The sequence below is a fragment of the Conger conger genome, chromosome 1, assembly GCF_963514075.1.
Source record: "Conger conger chromosome 1, fConCon1.1, whole genome shotgun sequence".
NCBI lineage: Eukaryota > Metazoa > Chordata > Actinopteri > Anguilliformes > Congridae > Conger > Conger conger.
In genome coordinates this window covers 53,474,090-53,495,835 of record NC_083760.1, presented here as the reverse complement: position 1 = coordinate 53,495,835, position 21,746 = coordinate 53,474,090, and the positions used below count along the sequence as shown (strand labels likewise).

The following is a 21,746-nucleotide window of genomic DNA, read 5'->3' as shown; positions in this document are numbered from 1 at the left end:
AACTTGTCAAATATAAAATAAATTAAGTGTCCCTTTAAAAGAAGCACATTCGTGTCACTGGACATTTAACTTATGCAAGCTATTCAATGACGCATCAATTACATGATTTAAAGGGAGAAAATACATAACAATATTTAAGTGACATCTTATTTCATGGAATTTAATAGTTCTGTTTAAGTGACATATAACGATTATACGTCTTTTTATAAGAAACGTTGGTATTGGTAGCTAAGTATGGAAACATCGAATTGGAAAGTCAAGATATCTGGGTAACGAAAAGGGCAAGACGAGGAAAGGGATTCTGGGATACATATTACTCGAAGCGGGAAAGAAGAAACTGGAATGAAGTTCGTAGGGTGTTGATCTGTAGGTAGAAAATTGGGTTTTCCTTAATAGCTGTACGGTTCATATTTTGAAGGGAAGGGGAGATATCATATTGAATATCAGTTTTATCCAGTAGTTTCTGTTCTCGTAAGCCTGAATTTGAATCGCGTGACGTTAGTACAGCTAACATGATAGCAAGCTAGCTTAAGTATAAACGTTAGTCAACTTCCTGATTAGCTAAACGGGCAGTTTTTTAAATTGCATCGGCTCGAGACAGCTGTCTTAGTATATTGACTAGCTAAAACTTTAACCAATACCTCTTCCAATAGAGTTCAATAAATTGCTGCCAGGAAGGTATCTCACGGTAACCGTTGTATAACTTGGTAACTTTAGCTATTTACGTGTTTGAGCTGTATTATCGCAGTCTACAAGATAATTCTAGCTAACTAGTTAGCACTTTTCCATACAGTGTTGTAGTCTAACGTTAGATCGCTATTATGGCAATCAACTGGGCATCCCTTTGTTGAAGTTGGAACTAACTGGCTAGAATGGCATTAGCGTTCAGTGCATGACTACTATACATTTTTATTGAATTCTAATACGGTTCTCTCGTTTCATCCCACAGAAAACCTCCAGAAAATATTTTTTCAATGCGATTCCCGTAAAATGAAACCAAGAGGTATTCCGAGGCAAAGCAAACAAGGTATTTGAAAGTTTACATTTTCTTTCCTTTTTTAAAAATGGCTTTGCTCATCTGAGCTCATTTATCTTATTAATAATAACTGCATTACAGACAAAAGTAAAAATGAGAAACTTAGAAGTGTTGTGTTGTACCCTATTTCGACTTATTAGTCTGCTCCTGGCCTTTAAATAGTTTATAGTTCTGGCATTAAATGTCACTAGTTAGCTACATAACTTGCCTACCCCCTTTAGAGCGCATTTAAGCGTGACATTCTGCAGTGCGGTTGTTTGAATTGGCATTAACTAACAAGTTAATGTAAGTCTGGACTGACTAAGATAACTAAATTACTGAGAAGTTAATCAGAACAGCGTTATTCCTGTAACGGTATTTTTACGTCACTAATTCGTTTTAACAACTAAATTAGTTAATGTCATTCATATTAGAATGGAAAAAGCTATCAGTGTATTTGTTGATGGATAACGAATCATCCTATGGTTTGGTAATGCGTAAGTGTGAATAACTAATGAATTTGTAGTTGAGCATATTCATGAACTCATTAAAAGTTCATTCATATTAATGTATTTGTACATCAGTTAATTAATGTTAATAACAACATACTGTTAATGCCAATTCATGTAGCTACCCTTATTCAAGTGTCAGCCATTTAACTGCTACATTCCTGACAATTTGTTTCATTAAAATTAAAGTGTGTACAGTAACGTTACGTTGTTATACATTTTATCAAATCGTTTCTGTCTAAAGCAGAATCGCATCTGGATGGCGGTCAGTGCAAGGAGACTTCAGAAAGAGGGCTTAAAACTGTGACTGAAACAAACCCCTTACAAAACAAGCCCCTTTTTGGGAAAGGTTTTTATTTGGATTTACCATTCAATAAAAAAACCGAAACCTTGGAAAAGGACATCAGGATTCTGGGAGGAGTAAGTATTCTGATACACCATTTTGTTACCGACTTAGTTGGCTGTGCACACTTAACACTTGTACTCATATGCTGATATGATGAATAACATCAACTTCAACATATTTCATCCGTTTAAGTTCCGTATTTAATTTTGACTCCACGCTTTTTCATGGCAAATAGTACATGCGGCTTCTCACTATATCTTTCATGTATATTTTGTTTTGTGTCAGACTGTTGAGAAATTCTTCAGCAAGGACATAAAGTACCTGGTGTCCAACCAGAAAGAGGCCAGGTATGTCCAGAGCTTGGGCCGGAACTCTCCCGTTCCCAGCCCGGCTGACTCCGGCCGCAGCTCCCCTCATCCCAGCAGCCGGAGGGGCAGTCAGAAAGGGAGCTCGCTGGGGCCCCTGGAAGCTGTGAGTGACTACCCATTCACCACCCTGCGTTTTGGTCGCCATTTTGGTTACTGAACACTCCACTTCATTACATATACGTCAATCTGCTATTGTTGTGTTGATTGTGTGATTTCATTTCTCTCAGGTGATTACAAGTCGAGGCAAATCGTTAGTAGAGAAGGTCATAAAGGAGCAGGTAAACAAATGATCATATTATTTTGGTAACTCCTGCCTTTTGTCTTTGCGTGTTTACAGGGAGGGATGAAGGTGTTAGCAATTGAATGTTTTGCATTCTGTTATCTCGGCTGTTACAGTAATGGTCAGTTTGCATGTTTAAAGAATTTATTCTCCTACCCCCCTTAGGAACGGATTCAAATCAACAGAATCTTGTCCAACGCTCTGGAGTGGGGAATAAAAGTCCTTTACATTGACGGTAAACATTCAGTCCTTTTTACATTAACTTTATTTATGTCCATTGTTCATGCATGATGTCAAGTGTGGGAATACGACACTACCAACACAACAAACTTGGGAAAACTTGGATAATTTTGTTACTGAGTTAAAATTATAAACATTGAGTGTCAATGTTTCCCCTAGGGTTTCCTCTTACAACAGGGGGTAAATTGAATGCCATCAAGACTTAACATTAAATTACGTTGGCCTGGGTATAACATTAGCTATCGATCCAGATCGATGTAATATATCAGTTAACTAATGGATATATTAAAATAATAGTTGTCCCATACATGGGCTAAAATATTCATCAAAACAAGTGAACTGCTCTTTGACAGTTGTAATGGCTGACCGAGCCATTATAGCTTCACAATTCTTCTAGTCACTTACCAATAATGCCCTGTCTGTAATTGTTGATGGCATGTGCACTCAAGATTGACAAGATTGACAAGATTGACTACATTGACATTTAAAAGCATTGACTTGAGAATGGTAACGACAATCATTTAGCAATGCAATTCACAGAGACCGCCTCCCCACCCGCTCTGGATGGGGATGAGCAGCCCTGCTCTGTGATGACCCTTCCATTAGCACTACATTTACTCCTTCCGTGTCTGCTGATTTCAGCTTCAGGTCTACTTCAGCTGGGTTGGTAGCCTAAACCGTGCAACGACCGTGTAAATGGGATGAAAACTGAGTTCCCAGCCTTAATTTTCACAGTCTCTGCTCATTAACTTTTCTTTCTGCCACCCCCCCATGTCAGATGTAATATCCTATATCGAAAAGAAGAAAAGGGTTATCGCCCCACAGCTACCAAATAATGCATCTGCTCCTGCCAATAAAATGGTAAGTTATAACAAGATGTCGGATTAGCTTTAGAACACAATGTGGATTGTATTTTCTTTCCATATTTTGCCAAAAGTAATTCTTTCCATTTTTCAGGCTAAAACTAGAACCACGGCGCAACCTGCTTTTCAGAAATATGAGGGTATGTGCAATCTAAGTCTTAAGCCTTTATGCATATATACATACTTGTTATATGCTTATAGACATGTGTTGTGTGTAGCATTTTTCTTATGTCTTATGTTGTGCTCAGGTGGTAAATTAAACTAGCTTGCTAGCTAGCTATGAAATGACAGTGTTGGCATAGTGGGCTAGATGTAGAAGATTTAGTTTTTTTATGTTTTGCTAAAAGGATAAAGTCATATTTTTGTCTAAGATTTAAACTAGACAAAGGGTGTATGTTACAGCTTGTTGTACTATGACTTGCCAGAGAAATGAAACTGTAACAGTCGGTTAAATATAGCTTGTCACTAGCTGGCAACGCGCATGGTTCAGGCCTCAGCTAAAGTCTGAGTAGCTTAATTTCTGAGATCTTCAGATTGCACTTTCAAATTAGTTTGAAATTTTCCCCTTGAATTTCTCCACAAATGGTATTGCCACTGCTCAAAGTTATGCCCAATGGGACTGATGTTGGGGACAATCAGTTTCGGCCCTCTAGTGGAGGATAGTTAGGATGCTCCCTTAACTAATCCATTGCCATCTCTTGGGCACGTATGGTTTAGCAACCTAGAAGGGAAAGTAACCATAAACAGTTTTATACCTGCAGTGAAAAGATGAAAACTAAAGCAATTTTCTCCATAGTTTGATTATAGATATATAGTTTCAGCTTAGTTTTCGTCTTTTCCAGAACTTTATTTCAGTTAAGTAGGTGTTAAAATAAAAAACTTGATTGGAAGTAAAATATTTCCCCTTCGTTCTTCTCTTTTTCAGCTGGAAGGATCAGTAAGCCTTTTGTGAAGGTAGAAGATTGTAGCAGGTGAGTGGCTGCTTATGTGTGCGATTTCTTTCTTTTTTTGTGGTTATTTTTTAATGTAATTATTATTATTACTTGTGGTGTAGTTCACGCAAACTTCTACCAGAAGAAAAAGAAATAAGTGAAATTGATATTCTAAATTAAGCACATCTAATTTTCACTACACATAACTCGTCTCGCCATAACCCACTCTGTTGTATGTTTGATAGGCCAACGGCGTTTGTATGTAATGAGGGATTATTCGGTGTTGACGTTTTCAATGCCTAAATTCAGCCAGCCTAATAAATTAAAGCTGTGAAACTATGAAACCAAAGAGTTTCAGCAATGTTGCCGAACGCTATTTATTGGGGCCTGAGTTTACAGATGGGCCGTTGATGAGGGAGGCTGAACTGGCATGCTGACATTCCCTTTAGACAGTTAACCCCATTTTCAGCCTGACCGGGCTGTTTAATATCAGTTGGTGAAGGTGACATGGAGAAGGGACTTCTCATGTCTAATGCTGTTTATGCACAAATCTGTGCCACTTCTTTCCTTGAGTCTCGGCTGCCTGAGTCATCGGAAATGATTACAACCAGATGAGACAAAATTATGTTTCAGAAATGATAATGATCATGTGATGTATTCATGTACTGCCAATTGAGGGATAACATCTCTGTACATGTTGATTTGGAGTTGTTGACGCATCTATTTTTTTAAACCGCCAAACTGAAAGCTTTTTTAACAGCCAGCAAGTCATGAGAAACATCTTAAGTATCTAAAATGTCCTCCAGTGGCCTAGTTTTTGTGTGCAATATAAAACATCCACTAAAACTGAAACTATTTAAAAAAACATGACCTGGCTATTTAACCCATGTGGTCAGCTGGCAATATATTTTGGAATTTCTGTTGTGATGGAAAACAGCCCAGCAAGCCTCCGCGTTAAGATGCTAACAGTTATTGTGGATTTATTTGCAGGCTTGCTGATTTATCTGGGAGGTTTTTTTTTATTTATTTTTTTTCACGCCCCAATTGCATGCTGTGAACAGTACAGATTAAAGCAACCAGTGCAGCAAGACAGTGATATATTCTCAAGCCATCATGAAGCTACTTTTGGGGGCTTTGTCTTATTTTCAAGTAGTCAATATTAACATTTTTGAAGCAGAAAGTAAGAACTAAGTTTCTTGAATAGCTTTCTGATTATTGTCATTACTTTTTATGTTTAACTATAAAAATGCAACATAATCCAGAAAAAAAAAAAACTTTCTTTTTTAGGCACTACAGGCCAATCTACCTTCATATACCACATCTTCAGTTGAGCTTGTCCTCTGTACCTCCTTGCAGTCCTTTTTTTGCAGAAGAGAATGGGAAAGACAGTCCAGCAAAGAAACCAAAAGAACACAGGTAAGTGCTTGGGTTCAGAGATATTTATATTTTTATATATGAAGCTCATAAGGGAAATGACTGGGACACGCAAGGTCGGTGGTTCTAATCCCGGTGTAGCCACAATAAGATCCACACAGCCGTTGGGCCCTTGAGCAAGTCCCTTAACCCTGCATTGCTCCCGGGGAGGATTGTCTCCTACTTAGTCTAGTCAACTACGTCACTCTGGATAAGAGCGTCTGCCAAATTCCAATAATGTAATGTAATCTCAATTGACGACAAAAAAAACTTGGAACATCTCCCCAAGAGATGGGATTTTACTTCAGCTACATCAAGACAGTTGGTTCAGTGGTAATGCTTGGCAGGTACTCACTTTTATTGTAATGGTCCTATGGTCAGGGGAAAACAATCACTAGTGTAATGCATGACAAAGCACTGTTTAGCGTATGATTGACCAAATTATTTAACAGGCCACAAGGAGAATATATGTTTTTGAGAATATGTATTCATATTCACTCAATATATATTCAGTAAAGAACATCCAAAACATTAGCCTCATTGGATTTGTCATTCTCAAGATATTGGCTCTTAGAAAAGGGTTGGTGGTACCCCAAAAGTCACTTGTGGAATTTACGGTTCGGTGCATGCAATCGTACGGAGAACATGCGGTACGCGGAACCAAATTTCACAACCGCAAGTTCCACCCGGAAACCTTAAGTTGTAAGCCGTTAGCAAGTTAGCAACGTGTCATGCTAAACTTTGCTCCAGCTGATTGGCACTGTCACAACAAATTCTGTCCCCCTTGCAAAACTTACCTGCTCCGGGGTCACGTTTCCGGTTTCCGGTTATGTTCCCCTCATGTGTAAGTTACCGTCAAGTCGACAGCGTGGTTGCCAAGCTTTATCTGTTGGTTGCTATGATGTAATCTATAAGGTGCATTCCCCTGATGCATACGGTAGCGTCAACTGGCTAGCGTGTCTTTTTGTGAAGCATGTCCGTAAGCATTTATTTAGTCCGGTGTATGTAAGTTAGCCTAGTAGGCTGATGTTGGTGTTAGAGCTGAACAATTTCATTTCCTGTATTTTGAGGCTTTCAGCAAATGCAAGCATTTCACTTGAAACACTTTTTTGATTAATTTTCTTATTACACCGGGAGGTTCAATTAATAATTTACAGGTCATTGTAAATATGCATGAAAAATAAAACCCTTGGCTGAAAACTTTCATTAAAGAATCTATCCACTAGCTAACTAAATTAAAGAAAATCCTATTTTCCCCATTTGTCATACACGGCTGCTTTATACTGACAAAAAATCATTGATAAATTCTTGGTTGAATTCTGCTCTCAAGGTTTTGTTTCCATAGCTGGTATGCATAACGATGCATGATTTCAAAGTATAGTTGGTATCATTGTTTTCCATTTCAATGGTAATTCTGCTGTCTGAAACATCAACACGGTATTTGCATATTATGTTGCCAGTGAGATGTCATGTGTAAGGGGAATTGGGCTGAAGGCCCGGTCCCCCATTGAACAGAGTTTAGTCCTGGGGAAGTGTGAAGTAGCAGACTGTTGCTTGACCTGAGGCAGTGAATGGGGTTTATGGGCTTTAAGGTTGGGGATAGCATTCCCATTTATGCATTTGAATGTCAGGAAAAGGGTTTTAAATTCAACCCTGTAGGCGACCGGGAGCCAATGAGGAGATGAACAGATGGGGGTGGTGTTTCCGGACTCATCAGGATTTGTTTTGAATGGATTCAAATGGAAATGGCATTTGCACATGCTAATCTACTGCACTGTGTTTTTTTTTTTTGTATATTCCCCTTTATTTTTCTGTTCAGGAACAGGGGTCTGAAAGCTGCAGCGAGGGAGGCCTGCCGGCCCGTCAAGGCCAAGGCCAAAGCCCCGGACGCTAGGCTGAAGAAACGGGGAGGCTACTGCGAGTGCTGCCTTGTCAAATACGAAAGTGTGAAAGCGGTAAGCTCCTCCACTCTCTGCCTGAACTGTTCCTCCTGTGCGTGTGTGTTCCTGAGACTGACCGGAGCGTTCCCCTGCCTTTCCAGCATCTGAATGGTGAGCAGCACCAGGCCTTTTCTAAGAGCGGAGAGTACCGCGTGGTGGACCGGGCCGTCTCACAACTCGCCTGCTGCTTCACTGAAATCCGCCAGCAGTCGAAAAGGTGAACGTTTACAATTTATTTCAATTAAAAAATGTGTTATTTAGCTGATGCTTTTATCCAAATCGACGTACTGTCGATTAGATTAAGCGGAGGACAGTCCCCCCGCCCCCCCGTTATCCAACCAGTTCTCTAGTTCTGCATTTTGTTCTTATGCACTTGAGATGCACTTTTTTTGCACGTCGCTTTGGATAAAGTATGCAGTCATGTAACGTGCCGATCCCAGCCACATTTGCTGTGACTTGCTTACACCGCTTTCTTAAGCTGAAGAACACAATATTAGAAGTTGAATATTTTCCATCCTTGCAGGCCGAAATGGTCTATGTCTTCTGTGGTGTACACCGCCGGGACCAGGGGAAAGTTTGAGGGAAGGAAAGACGCGTGTGTGAAATTGGAGCGCAGTGCGGGAGACGGAACGGGGGCGTCCTGCGTGTGCTCCCCTGCAGCCCAGTCCAGCAGCGCCAGGGACACTGCGGCTCACAGACTGAGGACCTCCAGCAGCCCTGGGTCTGACCCCCCGGCCCCATCACACAAACCCCACACGTCTGAGGCTTCCAGACGGCTGGAGAGCCCTGAGCACCGTCAGATGGTGCAAGGCAGAACGTGCGTGTCCGATCCTGGAAGACCGTCTGCCGACTCTCCGGAGACGAACCCGGGACTCACTGGCGGGGAGCTGGAAAACAGAAGAACTTGCGAAGACGGCCGGTTGTCGCTAAATGTCGATGAGGATTTCCAGTGTTCTCTTCCACCCCAAAGCCTTAAAACTACCTCAAGCCAAACTCTCTCCGCAACTTTGGCGAACCCGACACAGGAACCGTTAGCGGAGTGTGAACAGACTCAATGTCAATGGAAAGAGACCTCAAAAGAAAAGGCAGTGGACACAACCGGCCACCATGGTGGCAAAACACAAAGCCCCCCCGGCCGGAGATTACAAAGGAAAGTCAGGAATTTTAGAAGACGGAGGAAAATCAAAAAAACTCCCAGGCGCCCCTGTAAAGAGGAGGACACTTGTTGTTCTCAGCAGAATCTGTGGCAGCTGTTCCAGTCAAGTGAGGACATGGACCTCGAATTCAAGGGCTTCACTGACTGATAACTGATTCGCGTTTTGCTGTAAATTTCTAAATGTTATCCCCATGCTTGCCAATTTCCTTCCTTTTTTTTTATTTTTAACAGAGCAGCTACTCAATTATGTGAACTGTGTTGCATAATATTCTTTTCATAATTTGTAATCCTGTTACAAAAATGCCACTGGAGATAACAGAAGTTGACTCGAGTTCGTTACTCTGAAAAATGTTCTCTGCAGACTTGAAAATATATTGCTGGTGTAGAAAACTAATTTTGCCAACACCAACCAGCTCCTTGTCTGAAGCTTGAATCAGACATAATTTTTCAGAGGGAAATGTTGAACCACTTTCGGTTAACTTTTTAAACTCAATCCTATTTAAATCATAAAATGTTCACTGCAGCATAATGCATTGTGATGTGTACATATTGTATTAAAGAAATGAACTTCAGTGTATGAATCTGAAAATATTTTTAATAAATTGACAACGTAACTTTTTGTAACATAAATTGATTGACGTCATTTGCCTAATTCTTTTTTTAACCAATATTCATAGCCATTTCATAGCTGCCCCCCCCCATCACTCTATAATTGTTTTTATTATTATTATTTATTATTCTTATAATCTTCAATTTAGTAGAGTACTTTAGCGTGCATGTCCTCAAATGTGTATGCTGCCAACCTCCAAATCTTCAGTCTGCCGTCCACGAGCTGAGCTGTGCAGTCATTGTGTTAGGCCCCATATTGCTATGTGGGTTATAAAAGTGTTTTTCTAACCTCATGAACTCCATCAAAACACACGCAGTCCCCCAATTTATCCATGCAATCTGCATGAAGAAAATGTTCTTGTTTGCTTTGCCATGGCCCACCTTATCGCCGGATCAAATCCAAATGATCAAACACATACCGTTCTGCTCCTTGGAGCTAGCCAGCCAATCAGAACAGAGTTTCATTGCTATCAATGAGCCTTAAAGATACAGTCACTAAAGCAGGCTGTTTACAGGCTTTTTACATTTGTCATTTGGCAGACGCTTTTAATCCAAAGCCATTTACAAGTGCATAGGTTCTTCCACAGGCTAAAAGCATCAAACCCATAACTAGTACAACAAGAGCTGTTCTAAGCAAAAACACAAGTCATCGCAAGTTTCTTCTTTTTTTTTTTCTTCAGATTTCCAGTAGATATTTGCCTAGCTAATGTGGCTCATTGAAAATGACAGACTTTCTGTGTTGTATGCTTCCACTTTTGGGAATACGTTTTAAGTTACCACTCCAACAGCTTCATCTGAAAGGTCATTCAAAGGGTATGTCTGCTGTCTGTGATGGTATGTGTTTGGTGTGGAAATGTTCAAATATACATTCCAAATAAAATATCTCCATGCATTTGAAAGCAAAATGACAAGGAAAATCAACAGCTCATTAAAAATGGGCTGTGCCTTTGGCCTACATTCCATGAAGCCTGAATTCTTTGTTGTACCAGCTACCATTTTTATATGGAACACTGTGGTTTAAATGAGTGCTGAATCACACCTACCCAGGCTGAACAAGTGTTTGTACTGGCATGTTTTGTTCATTGGTCTTTTAACGTGTCATTACCCAAATACCACAGTCAAGTCAATGTGGGTAACGGCAATGCTTGCCCTGCCAGTGTTATGGATGTGGTGCAAGTTAAGGTTGTGTTCCACTGAAAATGCGTCTTTGGTCTTCCAGATCATTTCAGAGGTACATACTTTATTTATCATGAGTACTTGAAAAGATAAATTCTGGTGAACTATGTAAATTAGCTCATTTGCATACTTTATTCAAGATGGTGTAATTTGCTAATTCAAACATTTTTGTCACAGTCTATAATCTCAACCAAGTAAGATATTGTTATAATTCTTTCAGATTCTAAATAAGACATGTTTGGAGATTGTTTTCAGCCATTTGTTTTATCGCCAGAACCCGATAATCATTTTTATACAAATTTAAGATTTTTCATGAAGAAAAATTTCCGGATCTAACAATGAGATTCATGATGCTGTACCAGCCCCTAAAGCTTATTACAAGAAAATAATTGGCTCAAAAACACTCCTGGATATCAGGTTTTGAGAAAATCAACTCCAGAAATAGAAATGGTAAATAACTATACTAATTTCACCATAGGCATGGCATAATCAATGAAGAGGTGGTATTATCCTGAAAGTTGAATAGTTGAGGGATGATTTGCAGCAGTAAACAGAAACTGAAATTTAGATTTTTTCAGTGGAACAACCTTAAGCCTGGCAAAGCCCATCCTCTGCTGGCCGGCCTGATGTACAGTGCATCCGGAAAGTATTCACAGCGCTTCACTTTTCCCACATTTTGTTATGTTACAACCTTATTCCAAAATGGAATAAATTCACTTTTTTCCTCAAGATTCTACACACAACACCCCATAATGACAACATGAAAGAAGTTTTTATTTTAGCAAATTTATTAAAAATAAAAAACTAAGAAATCACATGTACATAAGTATTCACAGCCTTTGCTCAATACTTTGTTGATGCACCTTAGGCAGCAATTACAGCCTCAAGTCTTTTTGAATATGATGCCACAAGCTTAACACACCTATCTATCTGTCTCTGTACATGTACACTGTACTCTGTACAAATGTGCTGCATTCATCTTTCCCTCAATCCTGACTAGTCTCCCAGTTCCTGCTGCTGAAAAACATCCCCACAGCATGATGCTGCCACCACCATGCTTCAATGTAGTGGTGGATGGTATTGGCCAGGTGATGAGCGGTGCCTGGTTTCCTCCAAACATGACGCCTGGCATTCACGCCAAAGAGTTCAATCTTTGTCTCATCAGACCAGATCATTTTGTTTCTCATGGTCTGAGAGTCCTTCAGGTGCCTTTTGGCAAACTCCAGGCGGGCTGCCATGTGCCTTTTACTAAGGAGTGGCTTCCGTCTGGCCACTCTACCATACAGGCCTGATTGGTGGATTGCTGCAGAGATGGTTGTCCTTCTGGAAGGTTCTCCTCTCTCCACAGAGGAATACTGGAGCTCTGACAGAGTGACCATGGGGTTCTTGGTCACCTCCCTGACTAAGGCCCTTCTCCCCCGATTGCTCAGTTTAGACGGGCAGCCAGCTCTAGGAAGAGTCCTGGTGGTTCCAAACTTCTTCCATTTAGGGATGATGGAGGCCACTGTACTCATTGGGACCTTCAAAGCAGCAGAAATGTTTCTGTACCCTTCCCCAGATTTGTGCCTCGTCTACAGACAATTCCTTTGACTTCATGCTTGGTTTGTGCTCTGACATGCACTGTCAACTGTGGGACCTTATATAGACAGGTGTGTGCCTTTCCCAATCATGTCCAATCAACTGAATTTACCACCGGTGGACTCCAATTAAGCTGTAGAAACATCTCAAGGTTGATCAGTGGAAACAGGATGCACCTGAGCTCAATTTTGAGCTTCATGGCAAGGGCTGTGAATACTTATGTACATGTGATTTCTTAGTTTTTTATTTTTTATAAATTTGCAGCTGCAAAATTTATGTTGTCTAAAATGTTGTCATTATGGGGTGTTGTGTGTAGAATTTTGTGGAAAAAAATGAATTTATTCAATTTTGGAATAAGACTGTAACATAAAATGTGGGAAAAGTGAAGCGCTGTGAATACTTTCCGGATGCACTGTAATTGTTCACATAGAATGAATGGTAGAAGGGGATGGGTTGGGCGGGTTACAGAGGGGCAGTTAATCTAGCTGGTAAAATAAACACTCCAATCAGAGAGATGTATAGTAATATGCAATTCAGTTGTGTTTGTGTATTTGTGTACATACTGTATGTATATACTCAGTGAGCACTTCATTAGGTATTTATTGGACTTATTTCTTCTGCTGTTGTAGCCTGTCCACTTAGAGTTTGACACATTGTGTGTTCAGAGATGCTCTTCTGCATACCACTGTTGTAATTTGCATTACTGTCACCTTCCTGTCAGCTTTGACAAGTCTGGCCCTTCTGCTCTGACATCTCTCATTGACAATGCCTTTATAATGAACTGCAGCTCACTGGATGTTTTTTTATTTTTTATTGCATCATTCTCTGCAGACTGAAATTTCCAGGAGATCATCAGTTTCTGAGATACTCAAACCACCCTGACTGGCACCAGCAATCATTCCATGGTCAAAGTCACTTAGATAACATTTTTTAAATACATTTTGATGGTTGATGGGAACATTAACTGAAGCTCCTGACCTGCATGCAGGTGCATATGCATTTCACTGCTGCTCCAAGATTGGCTGATTCGATAATCAATCGCATGAATAAGTAGTTGTGCCTAATAAAGTGCTCAGGGTATATACATCCAATATTTATAAGTATAACACCACCACCCCCAAACAGTGTTTCTTAGATTGTCTAAGAAGCATGCCAAACTCATGCTTTACAGGTATGGCATATGGGAGCAAACCTCAGCAGTGTAACTTGGTGGATGCCATAGGCTGTCTCATTAATCGTGTGTGCTTCCTCTTAACCACATTTCAGAATTGGAATTAGAACTGGAATTACTCTTTCAGATTCTAATTACATACTCTACTACTAACATAGCATTGTGTTAATACAATATAGCATATTTGGATATGTGACATTATTCATCCGATCAACATTCGCTTGAAATAGTTAACATTATCTGGAAAAATCGAATTTAATGAAGGACTTCTTTAAAAACACTGACTTAGTCATTCCAAAGGGTTAAACAAATGCCATGTATCGTACGCATAACGATAATTTCCTATGTTTGTCCCTAGCACATCACAACTATATTGCCTACATTTTGATACGATGTATTAAACTGAAAGATCATGTACTGTTTTCTTTGACATCTAAATTACTAACATGTATGCAATAGGCTTCATGCGATTTGTGATAACACAATTTCGATATGCCACCGGAAATGATCCTGAGGACGTGAAGTGGCCGCAGGTTGGCTATTTTTCAAGACTTCCCACACTACAGCTCCCGACATTCCGTCTCGGCCTCGCTGTTCTATCTTCATGTATATGTATAAGGCGCTTCTGCAGTGAGCCGCTGGATAGTGATGTGTTTTAAGGAGGTGGCTCCGTGTTCCGCTGAGGTTGAGAGCGCTCAAATGCACTTGGCGTTTTAACCAGCGTCTCAATGCGGAGGCTGCAGGAACATCCTAATGGCAACCAGTAAGGGAGAATACGATAACCAGACGACCACGGCGCGTTCGCGGATGTGTTTAGCTCAGAATTACCTTTAGCAGCAAGGTTACCAAAAAAGAAAATACTGGATTATTTTACGAAGAAGATATGATTACAATGTCTCCGCAATGTGGGATTTCCTTTTTTTGCATCTATGGAGCGATGTACATCGTACATTCCAGCAACCCTCTCCTACGAATAGGTAATCTCAGAATATTATCGTACGATGAAATATTGTGCAAATTATTGACTAAATCATTATGTTTGGTGAGATAGTCTGCAATCGAACACTTAGGATCCAGTTGTCCCTCTAGCTACATCATATTTAGATAGCCTACATAATTTCCGATGTAAACATATTTTAAAATATGCATGCAGCGATATGAAAAGAAAACCTTGTATTATTAATATGTCGCTGTCTCAGAAGAGAGATGGGTCCTCAGACGTTATTTGGGTTAGAGCTTTTCCCATGCATTTTGAATGTAGATGAAACGGCCCAGTGTTTGGTTTGCTTCCCAAAGAAAATGTTGCAGTCATATAAATATGTGTTTTCTTTTGTAAAGGAGACGCCTTGTCAAATGGGAAGACTGGTCGGGACACAAACAGATTTTTCGGAAAGGAAATTACCATACCTCTTCGGTTAATTTACCGCATGGACAACGACAGTCAAATCACGCACGACGTACTCAACACCAGGATAAAAGCAAGTTCCGACTCAAAACAGGTAGAGGATACATGGATTGTAGTGGGATGTTATCGACGATTTCAGTGTAGGCTGACAAATATCTCCGCTGTGCGTTGCCCTTGGAGACGTTCTGCCATTGAAATATTTGTTTCTATTCATTTGTTTGCTTTTCTTTTCGACTGCTTTCTTGTTGACTTTGAGCGATGAAAATGTATGCATCAATCTTAATGCATTTACTTTCACACTTATGGTGGTGCCCATCTCCATGAGCTATACGATTTGTGGACCGCGAAAAACCAAGACAGTAGCTATTATAAGTGGACATCCTATATAGCATTATCCTATGGTGATTTATGTTTTGACACATGTTGGTGATCAGTTTCAGCAAAACAACCGCCTCCCACATATCACTGCAGCAGTTAGTGGTCGAGAAGCATCAACAAAGAGCTGGCTTTACACTGAGTTGTTCTGTGGGCCTCATCAACAAAGGAACAACGCAAGTGCTAAACGTAGCCCCTAAATTAAGTGTCATTTGCAGATCTGATTTGCTCCACTGCTTTAAAAAGGGTGAAAATTCAGTAAATACTATTCCATTCACATTTGTTAGGCTATTTTATACTTCCCCCACCAGATTCTCACGAGAGGCTACTTTCACAATTGATAATAAAAACATTAATAAATGCTTTTGGAACATATGAAAGTGCTTTAACCATTGCCACTGTCTGATACGAAGACAGTGCGTGGGCCTATGCTTTTTGTTATCAATGTACGCTATTTTAAGTCTTCGGATATTCGTAATTTTCATAGCGTAAATGAAGGTTACAATAGGCTATACATTCAGAATAGGTTCTTTAACTATTGCTATTGTCTGATAAACAAACCGCGTAGCCTATGCTTTATTATCAATGTCTTTTGTAAATAATTTGTAAGGCTACAATAGGATATACACATAATATATGTTTGCTTAAAGTAGGCTATATACTCTAGATGTGGTCTTACCTGGCTTTTAAAGCTTTACTGAGCTTAACTCTTTTTATAAACACTCCGTTCCCCATTCCTCTGACACCACACAGGTAATTCAGAAAACGATAACCAACGCTGAGAATTCGCTCACAACATCAACCCTCAGCCATCTATGAGTTTACAGCAACTGATAGCCTGAGCATACGGGACGAGTGGATTGTAACTTCATAATATCCGAGGACCCTGTAGCCTTTAATATTAAAAACAAATAATTCTTAGTAGCAATTCTTCAGCCTATTACTATTGCATACATAACCGACCGTATCTGAATTATAACAATTATGTTACACTGACTTTACACCGCCTAAATGACATTAAATAAAATAACCTGTTCGTGAAGTTTGCGCACCACTTTTCTATATTGCTTTAGTATAATAATAAGGATGCAGTTTCTGCTTAAGAGAATGCAATGGTAATCGTAAATATTTGAAATGCGTTGGAAATTCATTGCACATCCCTCGACACGTGTGGTACATGGGCCAACGGCATGTATAACAAAGCGGCCTGGATTAGAATTTTATTTTTGATGTGAATCCTGCACGCGTTTTCCATCAGGGGTTGCCGTCTGCTAATACACTGCAGTCCTTCAGGCGATATTGGTTTGCTAAGGGCCTGCAGCATGTCAACGAGCTGCAGATGGCAGTCCCATAAAGTGTTAACCCCTTGTATCTCTGTTGTCGAAAATAAAACAATAGTGCAATTCACTGGACCTTTCATAGTTATTTTAAAAAGCCGCATTGCACGTGCACACCATGCTTGAGCTATTTTAATAATTAAGATGCTGGCAAGCAGGCAGTGGCTGTAACTCAATCAATATGATAATTTGCCACTCAGTTATCACTAATTGCAAGTCTGGTGTAGGCTAATCTGTTAATACGAAGTATGTATTGCCAAATATTTCTGGTGTGTCATAATTTTTGTCATAATGATTAGTGAACAGGAGGTTTGCATTATGATTTCTAGTTTTTTCCCCCCACTCTGTCAGTGCACCATTCTTGTATTGATTAATACATTTTCTGTAAAGATATTATTAACTGACCATATCAAGTGGTGCAGGGAGTTCATTTTTCTTAAGTTGAAGATTGTTATATTAAAATGGGGGGATGAGTTCATTTAAAAATATTATCTCAAGTTTCTTTGAATCAGTCAAAGTCCACTTTTAAATACATTCTTATTATTGTGTAAACAATTTGATTTCTTTAATCCGTATTAAAGTATTTTATATTTATATATTAATATTTGGGAAACATTGATTAATACGACAGTATAATTTGAGGGAGGTTAATACATTGATTCAATTTTCTTTTCCTGGGACAAGTTAATGGTTCTCATTCCCAAAATTTTGTCTATTGTACCAGAAAGGCCTGTCTGGGAGGATTTTAACCCATTGTGGACTAATCGCATCCGTCTGTTAAGGGTGATCGTATCCGCCCATAAGGGGTTAATAAGCAGTGTATTAAAAATTGAATGTTTCCACACCTGACGAAAAAGAAAATTCAAAAAGAGGGGATTAAAGGTTGTTTTGCAAGATACAGAGGGCGGGAGTTCAATCTCTTTTTGAATAAGCAGTGTATGACCAGCCTTATTGCACAACAGCACCTCCTCTGGCCAGCTGAAGACTTGTACTTTGTTCAGTCCCACAGTACATGGACTGGGTTTCTCAGTTGCTCAATTTTAGAATGCTTGTGGACGATACTGCAGCAATGGGACAGCCACAACTACAACTGGGCTTTGTCAAGAAAATAGAGAGGGAGAAAACAGTGATAAAAGTAGGAAAACATGACCAACAACATTTAAAAAAATGCATAGAGTAGAATGCATTTGGCCTCCTACTACACTAGGAGGCTAGTGTTAAACAAAATGGGTTCTTTGGCTTGTCGCTATAGTGGAAACTATTTTAGTTCTTTGGAACCCTCTATCATAGGTGTGAAGTGTGAAAGCTTCCAGACAAAGAATCATTTTGTCTGGAAGAACCCTTGAGCTAGATATGCTTCTTCTGTGGAATCACAGGGTTCCATTTTTTTCTGAGAGAGCTAAGATAACTTTAAAATGGCTACAATGGTTTCACATTGTTCAAAAGGACACTGCAGTGGCCAGAAGATGTCTTCTGTTACATTTTCTCTGTAGGGCCTGGAATTGTCGATGGAAGAAACTTTAACACTAAAAAGAGCGTGTCCTATATTGGAGAGGATATATCTTTTTTGTTGTATTATAACCCTTTTTTATTTTTTTTTTTATTTTTTTTTTGTGGGTAGCACTGCCGCCTCACAGCAAGGAGGTCCTGGGTTCGAATCCCCGTCGGCCGGGGCCTCTCTGTGCGGAGTTTGCATGTTCTCCCCGTGTCTGCGTGGGTTTCCTCCGGGTACTCTGGTTTCCTCCCACAGTCCAAAGACATGCAAGTTAGGCTGATTGGAGAGTCTAAATTGCCCGTAGGTATGAGTTTGTGAGTGAATGGTGTGTGTGCCCTGCGATGGACTGGCGACCTGTCCAGGGTGTATTCCTGCCTTTCGCCCAATGTATGCTGGGATAGGCTCCAGTCCCCCTGCGACCCTGTTCAGGATAAGCGGGTTCAGATAATGGATGGATGGATGGATAACACTTTTTTTCCTGTGTAATGTGAGACCTGTTTCTGGTACTGTTGCTGCTTATCAAGAAAAAATACTTACAAAAAAACAACATATGCCATTAGAAACTGAATTCCATTTTTTAGAAATAGCTGCACTGTACTGGCTTATTTTGTAACTAGGTTAGTTACTAAATAATAATTATCATTAAAAACAACTTTGCATGAATCCCCAGAGCTCTGGAAGTTTCTAATTTGCACCAAGCTTACATACAGCTGAGTCTGCTGATGCATCTTGGGATGTTGGGCGTGACGACTGTGACTGTGATCAGTTCTTGGTTGAATTTGTCCCAAAAATGAAATGTAAACAAAGCAACTAATTTGGCTGCTGGATGGCTTTGAGGCAATTGATTGGTTGGTGTCTTACGTGCCCTCAATCAAAAGTTGAGGAGGTCTCGCATGTATACAACAGTCATCAGGGTACCCAAAAATGCTACTATCCAATTCTGTCATCGCCTTTAATGATACATCGATCGCTGTAATGATCAGAGAAATTTTAATATTTGGGTGGGTGGTGATGTAGGGGTGCCGGGGAGGTGCCGTTCTGTAATGTAATCAAAGATCCAGTTAAAACGAACGAAATTATTTAATTAAAATTTTCTTCTGCAGCATGTCATTTGAGGTGAAAGATTCACGCCATAGGCTATGGAATCAGTCAGATAAGCAAGGTCACTTGGGAACATATAGCCGGGGGTTGACCATCTGTGGTTTTTAAACATACCTCCCCCTATTTCGGGTGTGAGTGAGCCATGCACCCTTGAGTGCTATTGGTGATGTACACCTGCTTGGAAATCATGGCAGGCAGCCCCAGGGGAAATATCTGCTTGGCTTGGGGTACTCCCATTGACTAGTACGAGAACAATAATGGGGTAGTTCCTGCCTCAGGGACCTGACAGAGAGCATACACCATATGGGCCAATAGCTAGGTACACATTAATAACTCCTCTAATGCTCTCATACAAGCCAATGTGGTGAAAAAAACTATTTTTAGTGCATTACAACCCATGTTATTCAAAAGCAGTATCTTTACTGAAATGTGTGTTTTCTCTTTTGTTCGACTACAGAGTACTCATGTTGCTCAAGCAAGCTTCCGAGTGGACGCATTTGGCGCAACGTTTATCTTGGATGTGGAGCTCAATCAGTAAGTATCCCTGACACTGCAGTTTCCTAGTTCCTTGATCTTATAAACTGAAGGCTGTTAATCGGTAAAAAAAGAAGAGAGTCAATCAATATTTGTCCTTAACTTTGACTTAGGAGTAAGTACAGTCATTTGTAAGACAAAGTTGCCTTTCTCCACAAATGCAATTTGGCAAGGTCGTTTTGGTGAAACAAAGCAAAATGACATGTAATTGCGACTGAAATTCAAGGACAAATCTTGATTAAATCCAGGCCAGAATCTACATTTATTTCCCTTTTAAACTTGGCTAAGATGACAGAGGCTATTTGTTTCGCTGTATGATGCTGTGCTGTGGGCACTGGCATACTGTTGTATGGGAGAATAAAGGTACTTGGTTATTGTTTCTCCCAAAAAGTTTTGCGGGGGATGTTGAAAAAATCTGTCTGACCTGTTTTGCTCCCCCACCCCCCACCCCTTTCCCTCCAATGCCAACAGCCAGGTAACATATTTTCTGCAAACCAATGGTCCAAGATTAAAAGCAAAGCCACAGAGTTCTCTCTCTTTTTAGTGTCGCCTCTTGAGAATGTAATTTCCTGAGCTTTTATCACCTGTACGTAACCCCTCCCCACTCCCTACATTTTTTAACCCTAGCAGGTCTGCACTTTTATTGTGAATTTAGCATTTAGCATTTTAGGTGATTTAGCATTCCATCATCGGCAGGGCTGATTTATGGTGAAAGCTGAGTGGAGGCAGGCTTGTGGTTGTGTCAGACTGAAATATTGATCATGCTTCTCTGGATGGAAAATGAGCCACTTGCTCTGCTGACTAAAGTGCTGGTGCTGTAGCCAGGGCGTCCCGTAATATTCTGTAACAGGGCGCTCGTAGAGACTGGTGCTGAGATATTGGAATAAGACAAAGACAATGGTGGTCATCTTCATAGTGTTTATGACACCAATGATGTTGAGGAAGAAGAGCATACATTTTGATGACTAATTGAGACATAAACATGAGCATCGATATCGCAAAAGGTTGTAAGTCGTTGACACTATGGTGCAATTCCTGAAATCGTATGATTATAACACAGTAAATCCCTTCTCTCCTATTTTTCTTTACTTTGTGTGTTTGGATGATGCTTTAGAATATTTAGTATGTGGAACTTTGCATAGAATATATATTTTTTGTTATTTGTGCTGTGTATCTGCTGGTGATCTTTAATACATGTCAATAGAAAACCTTTTGGCAAGATGTGTGGAGCAGCGTGTAGGGCAACTGACTCGCAAACAAGAGATGAGCCCCTTGTGTGTTTTGGGGGTTTCCTGTCATAGAACCTTCTGGGCTGTGGTCCTCACTCTGTCCCTCATCTCTACTTTCACCCGCCTAAATAAAATAAAAACACAAAAGGAGGACAAGTTGTCTGCTCTTTTGTTAACCTTTTTTTTCTCTCATATATGATGCATATGAATATACATGAATTACATTATCTCATCTTTTTTGCCTTGGGTAAAAATAATTTTGCTAACGAGAAAACTATATCCTGGACTGCAGTCTGTATGCCTCTCTGATTCAAGTTCCTTTCAATGCAGTCTCCATCTGCCAAGTTGCCTGCATTGTCCAGAGCCTTACTTTTTTTTTTTGCCATCATGAAACTTTCTCGAGCTGTCTGTGTGTGTGTTTTGCTAGCGGAGGTCCATGCTGAATGAGCTGGCTTGTTCTTGGCATCCCACGGCGAGGCCTAGTTTTCTCAGAGTGATCAATGGTTCTTGCCTTCCTCTGTCTGAGTCACTGGCTGGTAAACTCTAGCTCTGGCTCTTAGGAAGTATCCAGGAACTACCAGAAAAGATTCTGCAAAAAAAAAGAGGAGAGAATTCTTAAAGGACACAAAATGGCTACAAAATAATGTACTCCCTCAAATTTTGTATGCATGTGC

At 40.1% G+C, this 21,746-nt stretch overlaps 2 protein-coding genes across 11 annotated transcripts in view; both read left to right on the top strand.

Annotated features, from left to right (window-relative positions):
• The first annotated feature begins 66 nt into the window (after positions 1-66).
• Positions 67-9,692, top strand: dbf4 (DBF4-CDC7 kinase regulatory subunit). Of its 8 annotated transcripts, none has more exons than XM_061245739.1 (13): positions 67-366; positions 950-1,027; positions 1,769-1,944; positions 2,156-2,341; positions 2,466-2,516; positions 2,684-2,753; positions 3,537-3,619; positions 3,716-3,761; positions 4,547-4,592; positions 5,910-5,969; positions 7,786-7,921; positions 8,008-8,123; positions 8,430-9,692. In XM_061245739.1, the coding sequence occupies exons 2-13, from the start codon at positions 991-993 to the stop codon at positions 9,208-9,210; spliced, it is 1,788 nt and encodes a 595-aa protein (XP_061101723.1). In that variant the 5' UTR covers positions 67-366; positions 950-990; the 3' UTR covers positions 9,211-9,692. The 8 variants fall into 8 exon arrangements, with proteins under 8 accessions (XP_061101723.1, XP_061101660.1, XP_061101695.1 ...); XM_061245676.1 differs by having other exon boundaries at positions 68-366; positions 5,841-5,969; XM_061245711.1 differs by having other exon boundaries at positions 69-366; positions 1,772-1,944; positions 5,841-5,969.
• Positions 9,693-14,235: 4,543 nt separating this feature from the next.
• Positions 14,236-21,746, top strand: part of adam22 (ADAM metallopeptidase domain 22) — a 90,405-nt gene continuing 82,894 nt past the window's right edge. For all 3 annotated transcript variants that reach the window (XM_061263618.1, XM_061263626.1, XM_061263608.1), the window contains exons 1-3: positions 14,236-14,573; positions 14,935-15,095; positions 19,767-19,843. In XM_061263618.1, the coding sequence (XP_061119602.1) occupies positions 14,480-14,573; positions 14,935-15,095; positions 19,767-19,843 (332 nt within the window). In that variant the 5' untranslated portion in view covers positions 14,236-14,479. The remainder of the gene's footprint in view (positions 14,574-14,934; positions 15,096-19,766; positions 19,844-21,746) is intronic.

Coding starts and splice junctions, on each gene's coding strand:
- dbf4 (XM_061245676.1), top strand. CDS start 991: ATGAAACCAAGAGGTATTCCGAGGCAAAGCAAACAAG. Junction 2,754..3,536: donor AAAAGTCCTTTACATTGACG/GTAAACATTCAG, acceptor CCCCCATGTCAG/ATGTAATATCCTATATCGAA. Junction 4,593..5,840: donor AAGGTAGAAGATTGTAGCAG/GTGAGTGGCTGC, acceptor TTTCTTTTTTAG/GCACTACAGGCCAATCTACC.